Here is a 21,233-nt window from a genome sequence, read left to right on the forward strand (position 1 = left end):
TCAGATTATGTTGCAACATTTCATATGTTCATTTTTACCTCTCAACAGTTTTCAGTAGGAACAAGCAACAATGTAACTTGTCTTAGTCTGTAGCAATTAAGTACCTGCATAGATGAAATCAGTATTTAAACCCTTATCTGTAAAGATACTTACTCTGCATCCCCCTACCATACTCACTGACTGAAGAACCATTACCCTTCACGTGAGTAGCTGCTTGCAATAAAATAGTGAAACAAACTATGTTTTACACTGCATTATCTGTATTTGCAATGTATTATCTGGTAGGTTTTATATGAAAATTAACATCTACATAAGACATAATACCAAAGCAGTACAACAGTGACTCCTTTTGAGTGCAAGTGCAGCCGTCTATTCAAGTTGATGGCACAGTATATCAATAAAACCTTTCAACTGCAGAACACAAACATCAGGTACTTTCAAGATTTTTTTAATCTGTTCTTCTGTATCTCTACATATTTCCTGTGTAGCAACTACAAAAACCAACCAACCAAAAACAAACAAAGCAAACCAAAACAACGTAAAAAAAACCCCAACCCTTGCACTTTGCAGCAACAAGCATGGTACAGCCCTTTGCACATAAACATAAGGATAATTTCCTGGCTGCTGTAGGAACCCCTGGGTTGTACTGAATTAAAACAGCATGAACACCTACACAAACACCACTCATACATAAGTCTGGCTGCAAAGAGGTTTCCCTTGCCAGGTCGGTGAACATTCTGGTCTGGTAGTTGTCGAGCTGTATGGCAGTAATCTTGGTACTCACTTAATCTCACTACTAACTTTACTGTGACAATAAACATGTTTAGAGAAGAGAAAAACTCAGACGCTTAAATGATGAGATTAAGTGCTTTGTGGGATCAGGGTCAGATTCCCAAACTGGATTGAATTTACTGTCTTTAGCCATTCTGGTACTTTTCACTATCTAGCATGCAAATTTTGCTTCATATGGATAGATCTTCTGTTTTTGTTACAGAACTTGCTATCTGAGAGCGCTTCTGCTCAAGGTAAAGAAAACTAACCAAGGAAGGCATATATCCTCTCTGTATGTGAGAGAAGGAAAAAATACCTCAGAACTAACCTTCTCTGGTACTTAGGCAGTAAATAACACTGAATTTAATTGCCTGGGAAAGCCATGTTTATTTTTACTTTCTTAAACATGTTGCTTTAACTAATTTTTCTATTTCTCCTGTAAGCTATAAGTACCTGTTATAACTATCCATTTTATCAGATAAAAATGATATAAAATTCCAGGTGAATTAAGATACTAAAACTAGTAATTATGGGTCATAGCAAAATTGAAACTTGGTATGTAAAAGCTCACTTGAGAAGGCCTTGAACAGAAAAACGAAAGTCACCCACATCGCAGTGGGCGATCCCATCTGCAATGATTTGGAGGCAGAGCAGCATTTAGGCAGAGGTCAGCTCAGGATCTCACAGACACAGGTTCTTGCATGTACAAGGCAAATTTGCTTTTACTACCTCTTTCTCAGAAAGCTGTAGTTTACCTAAATCAGACAATTTGTATTTTTCTGACCACTACAGTAGGAGGGTGAGGGAAAAAAAAAACAACAAAACAACCCAGAAGATAGAATGGAAACAGCTGAAAGGAAGAAAAGGGATTATGAAAATACAAACCACAATTAGAAAACAAGATTAGGGCCTACACCGTATCTGTATGCTCCAAGATGCGTGGGGTGGGGAGAGAGGGGATGATGACGACAAAGATGACACAGGTTGGCATTAACCCTGTTCTATTTTTCTACAGGCCAAACAAATCCAGGTAAAACATTGCCGCCCATCTCATTTATTGTTTCTACTGCCTATTTTTGCAGGCAAAGGTGCCAGGTGTTGCTGCAGCCATACGTGTAACTACATATACATACGTACATGTAAAGGTCAAACAGCAATTCTTTTTCCAACTAAGGCTATCAAATTGCATGCGCTTTCAACACAAGCTTATCACAAACACAGCAGAAAGTCCCTCTCAGAAAAAGCCAGGTTCCATTCTTCTATTTCAAAGCAGAGGCTACAGAAAGATACTGCTTAATACATTTCTGGACCCTTGGAGATGTTGAGCAAGAACTGGACAATAGCATAAAAACTTAAAATAAAAAAAATAATAATAATTAAAAAAGAAAATGTGATTTAGATCATGTAATCCTTCAATACGATTATGGGATAAATATTATTTATTAGTACGGCCAAACTGGAAGTTTTCTGGGCTGCTAAGAATAATACAGCTTTAAATTATGAACTCTGCAGTTTCTTAGTAGCACACTGTGTGCAGCAAAACCCGTGCAAACTCCTACCAAGGCTGCTGTGATTGAATTTAGCCAACTGCAATGCTTGTACAACAAGGAATCACAAAGGCAACAGAAATATGTTTTTCAACTGTTCTTTCTTCTTTGCTGTGAAGCATCTAGAGGATAGAGGTGTTGGTAGCTATTGTACAAATACGCAGTCAAATAGTTCTTGTCATGATTCCACATCATTTGTTAAAATCTCTTCCAAATACCCTGATGGAGAGTGCTATAAGCATAAACAACAAATGCACAAGAAATGAACTCAGGTCACAGATATGCAGAGAAGCTAAGTGCCTACCTGAGGTGTGCAACAGGGCTGCTTTTAAAGGTAATGACCAAACTGATACAAGTGAGACATGGGCTCTTCTGGGAGAACAGAGTAATAATTCTATTTATCTCTCCCACACATTCTCCCTTGAAAGCACAGATATTTATTTTGGTTTGTATCAGTTTTATAAAACCTACTTTAAGCATCCAGTAATCCCCGGAGGAGAACTGGATACAGAAGTACTGGTGGCATTTGTTAGCTCTCAAGTAGTTGAAAATGTAAGTTGAATTGACTTTTTCAGTTCAGTGCTCGAATACCAGAAATACTCTGGTACTTGAAACGCTTGCAAGAAAAAAGTCAAGTGGGTCCTTCAGTTTGATCTGTTTTCAGGAAGTCTCCAAAGGTTACATTTTCCCAATAAAAGGTAGAAAAAAATACTTTCCTTTTTAATATTTGAATAAAATTAGTTTAAAGAGACAGACTTTCAAAGTGAGAAATGGCAAGAGAAAACACTAGTGATCCTCCAGCAGGCAAGCTATTTAGAAACGTCATCTTGATAAATTTGTACATGAGTAATTTCCATCCATTTAAAGTTAGTCACTTCTTCTATTGTTTCCTTTTGACACACAGGTATTTTCAGTAACTGGTACTATTCTCAGGGCCTGCTCTGATAGAACGCTAATATTATCAGCATACGAAAGCAACTAAAGAGGGGTAAAATGAAATCTTTGGGCTACCCTAAAAGGGGTGGAGAAGACAGAGACAGATGATTCCTAGAGGTACGCAGCAAAAGGATGAGAGGCAACAGTCACCAGATGCAAGATGGTGGATTCCTGCTGGATACAAAGAAAGTATTTCTGCCACTGAGAGTGGTTAAGCTTTGGAAGACATTGCTAAGCAAGCCTATACTATCTAGGTCCTTGGAGATAATCAAAACATGAATGGAAAAGACCTTGTGCAAACTTGTAACATTAATCATCTTTGAGGAGGGAGGTGGGCCCAATAATCTCCAAAGGTCCCTTTGAAGCTGTATTTTTTTCTGGCTAATAATATTTGGATTTAAAAATACTCAGTCCTTAATTTGAACATTTGGACACCAGGGAAAAGGATTGAGGAATTTTTGCACAGTGAAACCAGAAGGAAGAACTTGAAAGGAGGTTTGATCCATCTGAAAATGCCCTTGTGACTTCCACAGGGGTTCTGAAGGGCTCCTCCCTTACAATTTCCTGGCAGGCAAGAGACAGACTCATCCTGGGATAACACACAGTCCTCCACCCACGCATCTGACACAGCCTTGTGCTGCTGTATTTGAGCTATTAGTATGCAAAGCTATCTTCTGCAATAGATTTATAAAATAGCATGATTCTAAGACACGTCAGTTGAAATTGCCATCACATCACAGTCATGCAGATGCTCTTTAAAGATCTTACTCACTCTTCATCTGACTCAGCTGATGCATTTCTGTGTTCAGCTCTTCTTGATTCTGAAGCCCATTGAATAATGATTCAGCAGCAGCATCACGTTTAAGAGAACTATTAGTCGCACTTTTGTATGGCCTGTTACAGCCTTCAATCACCCAACTGCTCCTGATGTATGCATCTTTGCTAAGCTGTCAGGTGACATCTGCTTGCATCCTGCAGTTGTGAAGGCACTTTCACCTTACTTCAGTAACTTGAACGACTACTACTACTTCCCTTATCTTCACAGGCTGCACAGACATCATGTAACAAATCGCATCTGCACAGCTTACGCCACGCACAGATCATATTGTGAAAAAGTAGCACTGTGGGAGGAAGGGGGACTCCAAGAAACAGTGTAGATGACTGCATTTGCACCGAGTGGGGATCCAGCATCTTTGGGTGGTCTTTGGCAGATATTTGTTTAACCTACTCCCAAAAATCTCCCAGTGAAGCTTAAGTAGCATGTGTCACAAGCCCTACAGTGAGAACATTTTTTCTACTATCCAAGCTCAATATTCTTTGCTGCCAGCAAAACTGCTTTGTTTTTACCCTTCCCTCCAGTCTTCATTGAAGATAAAAGATCATTACTTTCTATTTAACAACATCTCTGACTACTGTCACAACATGCCATTTTTCTCTTTTGTGGGCTGAAAACATTAGCTGCTGTAACCTTCTGAAATGACCTGTTTCGTAAACCTAGGCTGCCTGCAATTTGCTACTGCAGTCTGCATGTGTCTACTGCATTTTATCCTGCGATTCCAAAAAGTTCCTCAGTATGTCACACTACATGACATTATTCTCCAGTGTGACTTGTAACTCATCTAGGTGTCCAGTTTGAACTTTTAATGTGAGCTGTGCTTCATCACCTACAACATTAATGAGCAGAAACGGCCAACAGCAGATGCCCAGTAGTGGTTCTGCCAGTCCAAAAGTGAAGTACTTACCACTGTTCTTGGAGTTCAGTTTTATGAAAATATGGTTATCTGCTTTTCTGTTTATGTGAAGTTTCAGTAATTTCCACATTTTCCTCACAGGGATGTCACATGGAATCACATAAACTCTTACAAAAAACATAATGACATCTACTGCTTTACCCCTCAAACACCGGTTATTTTGTTAGAGATTTTATTAATGTGAATTGTGGCCCAATCCAAGTTGGCCACCTTTATTATGCTACTGGGTTCTAGGTATTTCAACACTGTTTTCTACTGTTCAGTTCTGGAATCATTTTAGGTACCAACATTAAGACAACTGTTCAGTATTTCCTTAGACCAGTATTTTCTTCACTGTGTAAACACATTGAATATTCTTCTATTCCATTTCTCTCTCCTCTTAGTACAGTCTTGTCCTTGCCATGCCACATCAATCTTTCTAAGCTTACAGTTAAATGCTTGTACCTCAGTTGTGCATTTTTGTTTCTCTTTTAGGAAGGCTTTCTGAAAGGTTAAAAGAAATAAATACTGATGAATTCTTACTGCTCTCCTATCGTGCTTCTATTTTCCATCCATATCAGCTAATTTGCTATTGTTTATTCAATGTTTTTTTTTAGTAACTGCCAACTATCCCACTTCACTTTGCACGCTATTTTTCTAAGCACAGCTACCTACCTACTAGCTCCCCAAGCTTAGTGAAGCAGCCTTTTCAAAAGCCTGCTATCCTTACTGCGCTGTTCCACCAACCTTTCTTTCCTCACAAAAGCGAACACAATTATTTTAGAGTTTTTTTTCACTTAAATTTCTTTCGTCCACTTTTCTAAATAGAACTTCTCTATCAGAGCAGATTCAACCTGATGCAACTGTTTCCTGTATTCCTTTCTTTGCCTTCCGTCTCCAAGAACTTGACGGACTGCATGTCTCAACACTGGCTGACACACAGTTGTGACCAGAATTCCCATTCTCTTACGTAGCTCTATAAATGTCTGCAGCCAAAATGCTCATTCCACCGGCAGCATATAAAGCCAATTACAAGTAATTACATAAGTCTAAACAAGAACCCTTCTCTAAATCAGTTTCTTCTATGGGCCAAGTGGCTTAGCATGCTGCTCCTTTCTGTAGAGCATATTCTTAACTTCACATCAAATGAAGGAAAGATATGTGCTGTGGCCTTTATTGTTTTTCTAATAATATTACAAGATAACCCATAATCAAAACAAACCATAACAACACCCTAGGCTTTTATGTAACATTGATTGCTTTCAATTTAGCGTGAATGAAATGTATCACTGAAGCAGACATCTTTCCTGAGTTGTTATTTAGCTTCAGTGATCACAGACCACACGGTATATGTAATGTTGCTCTTTTACATCATCTAGCACCTTCAGGGCTGTTAGTCACTGCCTCGTGGGTACTTGTTGTTTCTGACTTTCTTAGGCTTGACTTTTAGCCTAGAGGAAAAGTTTGCCAATTCCATCTCATGCAATGATGGTCTTCAGAGTCTGTCCTTTTTCTCAGTCAGAACACAGAATTATAGAATGGCTTGGGTTGGAAAGGACCTTCATCTAGGCAATGGTCAGTAGAGAGTCTGGGACTTTTTGAACAAATGCAAGAGGCAGTTACCAAGATGGAATATTGTGCTACAAAAGCCTTAGCAAAAATCATCATTTTATTGCTATTTATTTTATTGCACAAGAAGCAGTGGTAAAAATAATATTCAGGATGCAAAAAAACCCATTTGGGTAGGAAGAAAAAGTAGGTCCTAAGTTGGAAATCAGTAACATCAACATAACTGTTTCTACTGACTGCTACAAACTTAATTAAGGCTCTGAAAAACAAAGCCTAGTAACCAGACAGGTTTTTGCACCTCACAGTTTCTATTGCCTGCTCAGAAGTACACTGCTTTTGTTCAGTCTTTACCCATTAGAGAATGTTTCAAAGCATCTTCCTCTTTTGTAGCTTCATTTCTGCACAATTCAGGATTTGGACAGTAATTCCAAGTACTATCATGTCCACACTACACAATTAATTTCATGACTGCGTTCCTAGATGAAGACAATAATTTAGTATAATCCACTGTAATTTAAATGACTGCAATAAAAATCATCCCTATTGAGTTTGACAGTGAGGTTGGGGAAGCATAGATCAAAGCAATTGGCCTTGTCTCCAGGCTTTTCACAAAAGGAGCTAAGCTGAAACATCCCTCCTAAAGGCAATTCCTCTCCACTCAGCAGAGTGCAGGACAGGTCAGCTTAACTGCTCTCTGGAGGTGCCTGCCTCCCTCCAGTGACTGCAGAAGGAGCTATGGTGACTCAGTAACTGTGATGGGACCCTAAAGGAACAAGAATATTAAGCAGAACATACCAACACATACAGAGAATTTTGTAAGAAACAAAAGGACTCTGAAATCAGAACTTTTTTTCAAGGCAGGTCTTTGCTTCCATGGTTTGGCTTCAGCTAAGTCAGCATTTTTCTGAGCTGCGACTGACATCCTTTTCAGAGCCCACAGCAACATTGTTTTCAGCAGCACTGAAACTGACTGTCTGCTTCCATCACGTCCCAGCTCCTGGCTCACAGCTGTAGTGTTCTTCTCCCAAATTCTGCGGCCCCCAGCCCTTCTCTGCCTGACAAAGACACAGAGCAAAGCTCCCTCCCTGCAGACAAGTCCACTTGTTCTCGTCACAAACTTTATAAAAGGACCCAATGAACTGAGAACAGAAACAGCAAAATGATACTATCATACTTGAGTTTAAGCCACAGATGTCTAACAAAAAAAAAAAAAAAAGACCTCACTCCAGTAAGTCTTATAATGATTGATGTTAACTGCAATCAAAGCTTAGGGAAGCAAGGAAGCTTCGTAATCTGAAATTTAACCAATAGGTACACAAATTTATTTTGGATTTTCATAAAATAATCTCAAAAATAAGATGCATAAAATGAAAAGTAATGTTAAGTATTCAAACACAAGGGACTAAGTATTCATGTGCTATTTAACTACAGAGCAATACAATAAACATCTTTTTTCCCTCACAATCTGGTGACAATGTTGTTAGAGATTTATCATACTCAGCTTTTTGTGTATGCTATATTCTTCAGCAACATGGGTCACAATATATGCTTAACAGCTGCCTAAAAGATATGGACTAGGCAAACTACAATGTAAAAAAAACCTCAGTCTGCAGAAGAAAATATGAGTATTTACTAAAACTTCGATGCATCAAATGATAGTTGTAGCCACACAACTTTGATCTTGAAAAACAAGCAAAAGCCACTTTGCCATGACCGCATTTCCTTTTCCCCTCTTCCACATACTGAGAGGTATCATGAAGGGTGCCAGTGACATTAGCTGAGAAGTGAAAGAAATTATGCTAACGGAGAGAAAAACACCTCTCAGCCATCAGGATACTTATATAGCACTGAAAAGCACAGAAGGAGATGAGCAGAAATACCCACCTTGCTCTGAACTATGCTGATCTGATCCCAGCCTGCTTTGGCAGAAGCAATAGTTGACAAATCTTTTTTTTCTCTCTAGTTCTTATATCTCCATGTTTTACATCACTCAGCCTCCCACCCATTGGAGTCTCATCAAACTTAAGCCACACAACATGGAAGAAATCTCTGGATATCTCTCTACCTCTCTTTAAGCACATTGGGATAGGAAAGATACTTGAACATAACACATTGCTACCATTGTCCTTAACTATAGAAGTTCATACTTTGCATCTCACTATCTCAGCCAACATACACACTCATACCTAGACCCTATTTTGGGTAGTGGTTGCCCTTCTTCTGTAGCAAACCTCATTGCAACCTCACATTATACTGCTAGTAGATTGACTCCCCAGTTGAAAAACACCTTCCTTCCCCAGTGCAACCCTGGACCTGCTGAGTCTTACTTCTTTAGATGCATAACCATATTCTGAGTGTAGGATATCATATAGCAGAAAAGAGGATCTTTTAATTTATTTTTTTAATAAGTATACATTTCAGCGAGTTATACATGTGGTATCTAAAAGGCAACATGAGAAATTACCACACAAAGTAGGTCAGTGAAGGATCCAAAACTACTAGACGCACAAGATTTGAGCATTAATTATGCTCATTTTTCTCCATCAGACACATATGTAAATCATGCTGTCACTGTTCATTTATGGAGTTGCGAGGAAATTTTATACATATTTCATGATTGCTAGGGCTCTCTCTGTGACGACAGTCAGCATTTGGAAGCATCAGAATTGCTAAACGTCTCCCTCCAAACACCAAATACAAGAGTGTGACAGCACAGAAGATTCACTCAAGGCCACAGGCATGACAACAGCTTCACTGCTCAGCTTCCTTTTTTTTAGCGAGGAGTTACTGCTAAACCTTTCCGAAGGCTCTGGAGAGTTCTTACCTTAATGAGGTCTCTTTGACCATGCCATTCCTCTCTTGAACCCTCATGCTGGCTGCCCCTTCTCAATCACATCAGATATGAGCTAGTTGCTGTTACTGTCAAGAACCATAGCAGTCCTAATACATTCTTTAGGCAGTAACAGATCTGCTCATATCCTCCCAAGGCTGGTAACCATTATTGGTTAATTGTAAGCATATCACGTTTTCTCTTCTACTTTCAAAGAGCAGCAATAACAACCAGAATGCCACATTGCTACCCTCAAGTCCTCCTTAGTAAGCTCCTGCTGCAATGCTGACAAACACGTGCAGCTGATTGAGATCACCAAGCAGTCCGTCTCAGAGGAACAGGATTCTAAACTTCTTACTGTACATTCAAAAATATTTTGATTTTTAAAAGATTTCATAACGTTGCAAACAACATATTCTAGTATGTGGAATATTATCAGTAGTAGTAAGTAGATAATAATGATAACATTACATGCTCTAAGAGGAGACCGTATAGCATTGACAATATCATTGTCAGGTTTAGTGTGTTCATATGTGGATACTAAACAGGACAGGGACACCCTTAAAATAACATGATTGCTGGACAGCATGAAGGAAACAGACTGCTGAAATTGTACAGACTCATGCTGTGCTCCATGGACTGTTAGTTTAACTCAGCAGAGTTTCGCAAATATTCTTAAATGTTCATGCATATACTAGGAGAAGCAAAACACCTAAAAAGAATGCCTGGACAGTCTTTCTTGAAGTTCATCACTATCAGATGGATTTATTTCTGTAATTTCTTGATATTTTTCATCCACCTCACCAGAAATCAGGGTTCTTTTATTCTTTTATTTCCCTGCTTCAAATGCTGAGGGAACGGAAAATGCGAATGCACTTCTTTAGAGAAACAGGCTCTGTACAAGCTATTCCACAACTTCACATGATTTCTCTGCTTTAAGATTACATTGAAACCAGAAAAGGAGAAGTTCCTAAAAAATGCTTTGATAATATAAAAAACTCTATTTTGGGGTGAGAAGTCACTTCATCCAGATTCTCCCCAATGAGATTGTTTTAAATCAAAATTCCCTTCTTTAAAATCACAAAAATCCTAGTTCCTAATTATAAAAACATACTGAGAATGGTAAAATACAACAGTTTATGACATTCACAAACTCAAATATATGTCAAATATGACAAGCATAGCTATTTAACTTTTGAAAACAAACCGAGATATTTCTTGGAGTTCTGCCTCAGCTGTGCAGGAAACAACCTACAAAATAGTTACATTGTAGTTCTTGGCTTCTTGCTTACAGAAGCAAATAAAAGCCATGGAATACCTACTATTTATTCTGTTTTTGTACTTTCAACCTTCAACCAGTGTTTCCTGGGTTGTTCTTTATAGTATATTTCAGGCAAAGGCTATGCTAACTGTTCTCCTCAACTGATCAAGGCCTGCATGCTCATCTGTAAGACGCAATATGATCTAACCACTCTGCCTCTTATCTTCGATCAGTTGATTTCCAACTATCTTAGATCTGGTCCCTTTCTAACTAACATCCAGAGCTAGAAGAAATGCATTACGGTACACTCTGCGTTAGCCGTGTCACCTTGCTGATGCCAACTGACATGAAACTGCTAGGCTGATTCATCCTAAGTATAACATTTAAGTGGTTTCTTTTCAACACAGACTCAATAAGCAAATTCTTTTGCCTGACTCTTCAGAAACACACAACAAGGCTTAAAAAAACCTGACAATAATCATCTCTTATAATAAAGAAAATACTCTTTATTGCTAACGTGACTAGAAGAGCACCCTCACAGGGGCAGATGTTCATCCCAAGCATAGGCTGTAGAGAGAAGCGCATTACTGAAATGCAAGTCAAAACTACTGATATTCATACAGATGTCTCAGCAGTCATCCTTGTAGGTGGTTTCCTTAAATATGCTGAATTGAGCAAGTTACAGAATCACAGAATCATAGGGGTTGGAAGAGACCTCCAGAGATCATCGAGTCCAACCCCCCTGCCAAAGCAGGTCCCTACACCAGGTCTCACAAGTTGGTGTCCAGGTGGGTCTTGGATATCTCCAGAGAAGGAGACTCCACAACCCCCCTGGGCAGCCTGTTCCAGTGCTCCGTCACCCTCACCGTAAAGAAGTTCTTGGGTGCATTTGTGCACAACTTCCTATGCTGCAGTTTCTGGCCTTTTCCCCTTGTCCTGTCTCCACACACTGCTGAAAATAGTCTGGCCTCACCACTCTGCCCCCCACACCTTAGATATTTATAGACCTGGATCAGGTCCCCTCTCAGTTGTCTTTTCTCAAGGCTAAACAGACCCAGTTCACTCAGCCTTTCTTCATAGGGGAGATGCTCCAGGCCCTTCACCATCTTTGTGGCCCTCTGCTGGACTCTTTCCAAGAGATCTCTGTTGTTTTTGTACTGGGGAGCCCAGAACTGGACACAGTACTCCAGATGAGGCCTCACCAGGGCAGAGTAGAGGGGGAGGATCACCTCCCTCGACCTGCTGGACACGCTCTTTTTAATGCACCCCAGAATGCCATTGGCCTTTTTGGCCACAAGGGCACACTGCTGGCTCATGGCCAACCTGTCGTCCACCAGGATGCCCAGGTCCCTCTCTGCAGAGCTCCTCTCCAGCAGCTCATCCCCCAGCCTGTATTGGTGCATGCAATTATTCCTCCCTAGGTGTAAGACCCTACACTTGCTTTTGTAGAACCTCATCCGGTTTCTTACTGCCCAGCTCTCCAGCCTGTCCAGGTCTCGCTGAATGGCAGCACAGCCTTCAGGCATGTCAGCCAATCCTCCCAACTTCGTATCATCAGCAAACTTGCTGAGGGTGGCCACTATCCCCTCATCAAGGTCATTGATGAAGATGTTGAACAAGACCGGACCCAGCACAGACCCCTGGGGGACACCACTGGTTACAGGTCTCCAGCCAGACTCTGCACCACCAACAACGACCCTCTGCGCTCTGCCAGTCAGCCAGTTCTCAACCCACCTCACTGTCCACTCGTCTATCCCACACTTCCTCAGCTTTGTTATAAGGATGTCATGGGAGACAGTATCAAATGCCTTACTGAAATCAAGGTAGACTACATCTACCGCTCTTCCCCCATCCAGTGACAACATCATAGAAGGCTACCAGGTTGGTCAGGTTAGGTTCCTTTGTTACCAAACCCCCCACTAATTATATTAAAAGCTCTTGCTATTAATTTTCCTTTAATTTAATTATTTATTTAAAATTCTATACCAGTCTCAAATTCAGGTTCTCATTGTGTAGTGTTTGTCGTAACACATAACCTTCTTCTTCTATTAATACTGTACTAGCATGTCCGCAACAAAAAGTGCTGTAATAAAAGATTGTTCAATCTTACTTTCCCAAGTAATCATTATGCAAGTTTTTTAACTAATTAGATACACACTGAAAGGTTAAATCAAAGTAGGAGATGGACTATATCTCTTTTTGGTACTTCGTTATATATATTTATTTACATATTGTTTTTTCTAATAGATTTTTTTTTTTAAATGAGGATTGTTCCTACTCTCCCAGAAGCTTCTTTCTCACTCACTACACTGCAAGTTCAAAACAGTTTAGGAGATCATTTAAGTAATCTGCACATCAGAACAGAGACAGAGAAATACAACAAAGAAAATGAAATCCAAATGGTTAGTAGAAAATGAGAAATTTCACTTAAAATTAGAAAAAATATTTTCTATTAAGATGCTTACTATTAGGCATTTATTAAGCAAGGAGGTTAGGACAAAATATTGTGTTTACCCAGAATTACTCTGTAACAGATCTTTCCCATCATTTTGAAGCAACTGGTTTTATTTTCTACAGGCAGAAAACGTCAGACACCTAAAGCAACAGGTCAGGTCCTAACTGCATTTAATGGTAGTTAAATACTTCTTGACCGGTTCGATTATCCCTACTCAGAAGGCAACACCTTCAACCTGTATTGTGAACATCCACTGCCTCTCCATTGAGGTCTTTGCCTCAGTGGAGGCCTTACAGTGAGCAGCAAACAGAAGTGACAATTTTAGTTAAAACTTGAATATTCAGCTATCTTGTCCTGGAATCTGAGAGTACAGATTCAATAGGTAACAACTCAAGTAAGGATAAATTCATCTTGGAAAGCAGAGATGGAAGATGATGTGGGATACTTCACACCAAAACAGCAATAATTTCATCATAAACACATCCAAGGCCTTTTCCATTGTGACTAACATCATGATTTTATGAAAACTCAAATATTTGAGACAGATAATCTCACAAGAGTCCTTTACAGCATTGTAAACCAGTCTTTGTAGCTACTTAGCCAGTTCTGGCCTCAAAACTGAACTTTAGACATTTACCTTCACCTAGTGCAAATTCAGTTAATATCTTCTTTCCCCCCAAAAAAAGAACAATCACAATCAAGTGATCTTCTCCCACATAACTAGTGATAGGACTAGAAGGAATGGCCTCAGTTGTGCCAGAGGAGATTCAGGTTGAATACTACGAAAAATTTCTTCTCCAAAAGCTGAAACAGGCTGCCCAGGGAGGTGAAAGAGTGACCATCCCTGGAAGTGTTCAAGAAGTATTTAGATGTTGAAATAAGGGACATGGTTTAGCGGGAAAATATTGGTGGCAGGCGGACAGTTAGACTAGATAATCTTGGTGATTCTATGATTATAAGTGCAATATCAAACAATTACAGTGAACTAAGGGGTATGCTGAAAATCACCCACTGAAGTCTTCCGGACTAATTTCATGGTGATCAATCGGACCTCCATGAAAATAACCCATGCACAGCTGTACTACTTTATTTCCATTACATCACATCAAAAATGTTTAATCCTTGGCAGAAAGATTAGGCCAGTTATTTGAGCTTCAGAAATAGACATATAGCTCCCTAATGAAGGGCCTTTCTCTACAGTTACCTCCCGCCTGAACAGAAATAACATTCAGGAGAACATTTCATAGAAGTCTCCTATGCCTCATAAGGAATACTGCTATAGATCTGTCTTGTCCCATATTATTCCATAGATATGTATAGCTGATCTCAGAGACAGGATAGAGGTTAAATGGACTTCCATACAATTAAAATGTATATGCAGCAATATGGTGTCACATTTACACACATGACTGTTGTACTAAAAATGTCAGTACAGTACAGTTGTCAGTACAGTATACAGTTCATATAAATAATGTTTAAGACGGAATTGGGAGAAAAGGAATCTGAAAACTATCTTTCCATATGGGCTTGCTGTAGATATGTAGCATGGAACATGCTTTTGAGAGCTGTGATTTTTTTACCCCCCTCTATATTTCATATACTTCAAAGCCAAATACAACCTCCCCCACACACTCCAATGGAAACAGAAGCATCTGCAAGCTAAAGATGAATTGTTGTCTTCTTGAATTTAAACACATATTTTTAGGAAAAAAACATAATTTCATTTTTATAAACTTTAACACACATTGACTGAAATCCATTACACTCATGGATCTATGTAAGCAGTGACAGAAGGCGTCCAAGATTACTCCACATACCCCATACTGGCACTTACACACACGCAGCATGGCATGCAGAGATTAAAAATAAAACTTGTACTCCAGATGTAGCTTATGTCTTTCACATTATTAATAAAAATCCATGCAAAATATAAAAGTTAAAATATAAACACTTGACAGTTTCTTCACTGTTTGTTCTATACAGGCTGTTTGGTATCCATCCTTTGCAGGACAGAAGTTTCACAGATGGGGTTTCAAATGCCCAGCAGACACAAAAGTAGCCAGATTTTTCAAAGAGCTGAGATAAACAAGGAGCTGACTTCTTTTTAAAGTCAAACCTAATAGTTTGCATTGAAAATGATAAAAAATTATCTTAAAAACATTTTCTCAATCCAAGTTAGAAGAATTTGGAAAAGCTTTAGAAATTAAGCATTTTCAGAATTAGATGATGAAATATTTGGAAGGAGCTTTGTACACTTTTAACTGGCATTATATAATATGACAAATTTTTCCATTTCAACCTTGCCAAATACTGATCAAACATCAGCAAAGAGAAAGTTTTTGCAGAATAGGTTCCAGTGAACCTATGAAAACAATAATGATCAACCTCTTTGCTCCTAGATTAGTCAAAATTAAAGACTTAAAGATGGAAACACAAATTACAGGCCTTGTCATACTCTCATTCCATTTTCAACAATATTTGGCAACAGACTACTCACTTGCCTTATTTGTCTACTTGGGCATCTGTGTGAACAAAAAACAACCTGTAATTCATTCCTAACATTTATTTAGGACAAAATTCATTTATAGTGGTTACTTTAATTGTTACATCATACCCTAGTCATATTTAAAGAAATAAGATTTCCACAAGATTGTAACAAATCTTATCAAGTCCTATTATCATTTATAGACTTATTTTGAAGACATAACACTACCAGTATAAATACAACATACTTTATAAGAATGCTGAAACTGCGGGAGATCATTAATTCATCAACACTGACAAAACCAGTATACACTTCACATGCAACCACTCTAAGGAAAGACAACAAACAACTTTCATCTCGTTCACTGAGCTCATATTCAACATGGGAATGCTCACTTGAAGAAAACTCTTATTTTTTAAAAATTATTTACCTCAAGAACAAGCCAAAGCTGGTCTCCATTTTTCACATCTTTCTTGTAGTACATGCCATAGAATTTGACTACATTGGGATGATCAGAGAGAGCTTTCAAAATGTTGTACTCAGCTTCAATTTCTTCATCAATATCCTAGTGTCACAAATGAGAAATACAAAGCAGAAAATAAATAATCATATCTGTTAAAAAAAAAGGTAAGGTTTTCAGGCTATTCAAATTGAGTTTGAAATAATGCCCAAAAAAAAAAAAAAAGTAAGTATTCATATACCATCTGCAGGTCTACAAAGCTTGGTTGCGTTTTCTCAATACAAGTTGTGTTTTTTCCTTAGTCTTCACCTATTTCAACTAAGAAACATATGTGGCATGACAGAGGAGCCCTCAGAAGAAAAGGCAAAGAGCATTTCAAGGTGAAGCCAGTACAGTCCATAAGTGTGCAGATGCAGGCTGGCAAGTTTTCAGGAGAGCATGCAGATGCCTTGGGCAATCACCAGTTACTCCTCCAATCTCTAGGCTACCCCCAGTCACTGGGGACTGAACAACACAAGCCATCTATGCACTGAAAGAGCTCACTGAGATACTCTCATATTGCTTTACTCATACTGAGAATATATGCAGTCTATCTGTGCCACAATTAGTGGCAAAACAGCTCAAGTCATTTTCGTCCCATATAGTTTAAAACTTGAACAAATGTTGTTAGTATACCCATTCCCAGAATTAACTTATTTTTAATACATTTTGCTATTTGCATACACACAAAGAAATAGATGACAAATTGTAGAGGGAGACTACCTGTGAACTCCACTATCCAAATGAAGGGATTTCCTATCAACAAAAAGCCAAAAACTTCTCTCAACTTCCTCACCACCACCAAATGGATGCTTTGTAGTCCTAATGAATGACAGTCCTTCTCATTTATTTCACAACAAACACACCTGTTCCTAGGAGGAGTCAGCGCACTTGTTTCTTATGCAGGACTTTCCAATGCTAAATCCAAGTTCCTCACATTAGCCTTTGGCTTTTTTTTTTTTTTTTTTTACTCTCAGATTGTCACCAGTATCTTCAGGAATTAGGCTATAAACTTCCATATTGGATTACAAGATTAAGTCTTCTCACAAGGAGGAGCTTTTTTTTTTTTTTTTTTTTTTTTAAACTGGAACAGCTGAAAAGCAGCAGAATTTTTCTCCTCTCTTTCAAAAAAAGAGAGATTAAGTGAATTAGTGAATTTTCCCACCCGCACAACATAGAACACAGTCAATTTAAAAAAAATAATAAATAATAATAAAAAAAAAAAGGATTTAATAGAGATTTCTGACTCATGGGGGGTACTCAGATTTTATGAGACTTTTACCATTATGAGGAGAAATGAAGAGAGAGAATTAAATGAATAGAATATTAATTCTGTGCATACTAAAAAGAAAAATCTTCCTCTGCATTTTATAAAAGAACAGAACTTGATATATTTTGTTAAATTTAACATATTTACCTGCATGACACATAGCCAAAGGGAGTGACTCTTCTAGAAATGGCGAAGGGAATAATTTTGTGTAAACTTAGATGTAAAATAACAGCTAAGAGTCTTAAGGTACAACAGCACTTTCTTATAGCCCTAAGGACAAGACTAAGATTGTTGTCAGTTCCATCTTTGTATATTATCATTTCAACACCCTCACTTTGTTACTTCACTTTCAAAAATCGGAGCTGTTACTCAACATAAAGAAATCAGAAAGCTCTAAGGACTAAACATGGAATGTGTAGTTCAGTTTCACGTCACCTATGATAACATCATTTCTTAATTCATTTTGGAAATATAAGTTAAGCTGAGTAGTATAAAAGCACATTTTTTCTGCTCTATTCTTTGGTCCACTTCTTATGCTGCACTACCCTGAAATTGTCCTTAAAGAAAAAAATTATAAAATTCAAAGAAAATAGATAAAGTACCTTTTTCTTCATTGCAATGGCTCCCTCTGCAGCCATTAATAATACTTTCAGTTTAAACAAAAAGGACTAGTTTATACCTTTCACTGTTTCTAGTATTGGATTGCCATTTTAGTACTAACATGGAGGTACAGCAACTACTTCAGACCTCCTGTAAATAGGAGGGGAAAAAGAAGAATGCTATTCTTAGCATAAAAAGAATATATTAAGTCAAGAGTTCAAGTCTTGCACTTTGATGCATTACTGGCTCTCCTCTATGTATCAGTACCCTCAGATCACACTGAAAAACACACCTTTAATTATAGGGAACAAAAAAAAATCCATGAGAAAATTTGATAGAACTAAAATCTAGATTTACAGAAAAACTAGAATTCTAATAAAAGTAAATGCTGAATAATATCACAATGTGCTGAAAAACAAATTTCTCAGTGTTTCCAGTTGGACATTCTCTGTTTATGGGAAGTCTGAGAGTTTCCAATGCATGTGAATTCACCAAGGTCCATTTTGCTTGGCCTTTGCAAGGTTCTTTTGTTTACTTTGGGAGAGGGTAGATGGTATTGCACTGAGACGAACTTCCTTTTGCTTCCTTGAAAGCATACTGATCTGAAGCAGATCATCAGGAAATAAAATGATAAAGCATGACTATATTTTAGAAATTTTTTTGGACTTAAAGGCCACAGGAACATTATTCTGACGTTGATATGTAGGGGTAGACAGAACCTTGTGTGGCTGTACAGCTCCAGAACTGCGGTGTTTCACACAGCATGATGTGCTCTCTCCAGTTGCCCAGAGAATTGTGTAATGGAAGCACTTGTCTCATGCGTAAGTGAAAGATATAGGTCACAGAGCCAGAATGCAGTTAGAAGGAGAAACATGGTCTCTTACTGCTACAGTACTTGCTGCTACGCAGTCTGTAGCTTGTATTCATGTTGCAGATTCAGAACAAACCACAGAGCAGCATCTGGTACCTGAGACCTACCATCCTGATAGAAACTGTAACAGTATCTCGAGAGTGCAAAAGATAAGCTCAGAGTAGCCACCTGGAAAAGGAACAGCTCCTTGTCCTTCTTTTGCAGCTGAGCATTCTCAAGAAAGATCCCACGCCACACGCTGTAACACTGAGGTCAACAAGCCTACCTTTATGAACCTGACTACTAACATTCTTCATACAGAACATTTATCTGCTGCCCAAACGTCAGCTACAAAATACAAAACCATGATCACCCAGTGCTTTGTGTATAGGAGCTACTGCCTTCGCATTTTCTGTATGAAAAGATGGATCCTTCTGTGATATCTACACAATCTGACATATTCTGAAAATGCAGAACCAACAATAACAGTAATAATAAAGTATGCAGTTTTATTTTTAAAGTGTCACTCCTAGCATGTCACCAAGCTGAAAGCACAGACTCAAAATAGATGTCTGAATGTACATTTAAGGTACTTATAAATGCATAATTTTTTCACTAGTTTGTGGAAAAGAGGAAAAGAAACACAATCAAAAATATAAGAAGCTAGGACTCCTAACTTTCTTCTAGGTAAGGAAAAAAAACGAAGCAATTTAAGTAACTTACATGAACAGGATCCAAGATTTTGACTGCTGCTTTGCTGCCATTCTTCTTATTTAATACCTTGAAAACTTTTCCATAAGTTCCTTTGCCAATAGTCTCAATTATTTCCCAGGTATCTGAAGGGTCGGGAAAAGTATCAAATATTATTGTTTTCCCAGTCAACGAAAGCATCTCAATTGATGAGTCCTGGAAAAAAGGGGAAATTTCCACGTTCAGTGAATAAATGATCATTCACAATTAGTTTCCTACAAATAAGAAATGAAATATACATTCCAGTCTCAAACACTAGAAAAGATTTTACACAAAGCATGCATATACTGAATAAGAAACAAGAAAAGCTGCACTTAATACAGGTTTTCAGTACAGTACCAAATAAAGGGAAATTCAAATGGTCTTTTGTACTAACTTGAGGCTTCGGTGAAGTCACTACAAGCTTTCTCATAACAGAACTAAAATGTCATTCTGGAATTTTTCTAAAGGGCAGGGCAGTGGGAATCAAGCTCACTGCTACAGTTACATAAAATCCTCTGGACACCTGAATTTTTGTACAGAACTCATAAGGCCAAACAGCGGCAGATCTTTCCACAATGTTATGGTCTTCTGACAAGCAAGCATTCAGAGTGATGGAAAATGCACTTACGGATGCACACTCCTGACACCTATTTTACATACTGTACAGGAAACATTATACCTATGCCCTAGTCAGTGGTGGATACAATTCACTACCACGTGCTTTTATATCTACTATACAACAACTTCAGAGTTAAAAACCAAAACAAAACAACCAAACAAAAAGAAACCCCCACCATTACCAGTTAACCCAGTAAAGATATATTAAAAATGATGTCCTCATATTCCCAGCATTAGAGCCAAGACCCATAAAACAAAAGAGGCAGAGAATAGGAGAGACTCAAACCTTACTGAGTAAGGGAGAATCATCTTCATATAGTTATTTCTAGAATTTTGTAGCCTGTTTTAAGAGTATTGTATCAATGTAATTACTTGGGGATTTTTCAAGTCAACAACATAACTTTATACACAAAGCAATTCTGCTATACTCTACTTTCTTGACAATGAACAGAATGCCTTCAATTTCAACTTCATCTGTGGCTGCCAGCATACCAGACATCCTCCTTTATTCATCTGCTTATTCATATAACCATATAATTGCACTATAAATGCAGAACATTAACCCCTGCCCCCCCCAGAGGCAGCTGAAATGCACTGCTGCACAAACATATATGGTACCAGCTCTTTAAATTACCCCATATGAGTATTGGCATATCGCACATTCAGACAAGTGTTCTTGGTCTCCTGGGGAACTTGAGGTTCAGGATTCTTCCCATTCTTCTACCCTTGGCTGATTAGCTTGCTAATCACACAGAAGACTGAAGACTGGGTTTACTCCTCTCCCCTTTACCCCCTTTCTTTTTCCCCCCTTCTTTTCAATACATTTGACTATTACCAACCTCTACACCAGCTCATGAAGCAAAGTGGAGTAATATGCCCTTAACATCAGGAAGCCTATAGAACTCCACAGCATACTCAGCACTGTGACCCTTTCCCAGCACCTTGATTTCAAGGGTTGTAGGAGCAAAATGCTTTTATCTCTCATAATAAAACGTCCCTTAACACAAATCCAGGTAAATGTCAGAACAATGGCAAAGGATGAAGAGTTGGAGAGCTAACGTGCAAATCCCCGAATTCCTA

The 21,233-nt window shown here is 38.4% G+C and overlaps 1 protein-coding gene across 1 annotated transcript in view; it reads right to left on the reverse strand.

Annotated features, from left to right (window-relative positions):
• Window positions 1-19,695, reverse strand: part of MYO3A (myosin IIIA) — a 97,135-nt gene extending 77,440 nt beyond the window's left edge. Inside the window, exons 1-2 of the mRNA XM_085227227.1 lie at window positions 19,527-19,695; window positions 16,015-16,149 (exon numbers count right to left, since the gene is read on the reverse strand). Of these exons, the coding sequence (XP_085083353.1) occupies window positions 16,015-16,149; window positions 19,527-19,694 (303 nt within the window). The 5' untranslated portion in view covers window position 19,695. The remainder of the gene's footprint in view (window positions 1-16,014; window positions 16,150-19,526) is intronic.
• Between the last annotated feature and the right edge of the window lie 1,538 nt (window positions 19,696-21,233).

The sequence above is a fragment of the Meleagris gallopavo genome, chromosome 6, assembly GCF_905368555.1.
Source record: "Meleagris gallopavo chromosome 6, MGAL_WU_HG_1.1, whole genome shotgun sequence".
In the NCBI taxonomy this organism is placed as follows: Eukaryota; Metazoa; Chordata; class Aves; order Galliformes; family Phasianidae; genus Meleagris; species Meleagris gallopavo.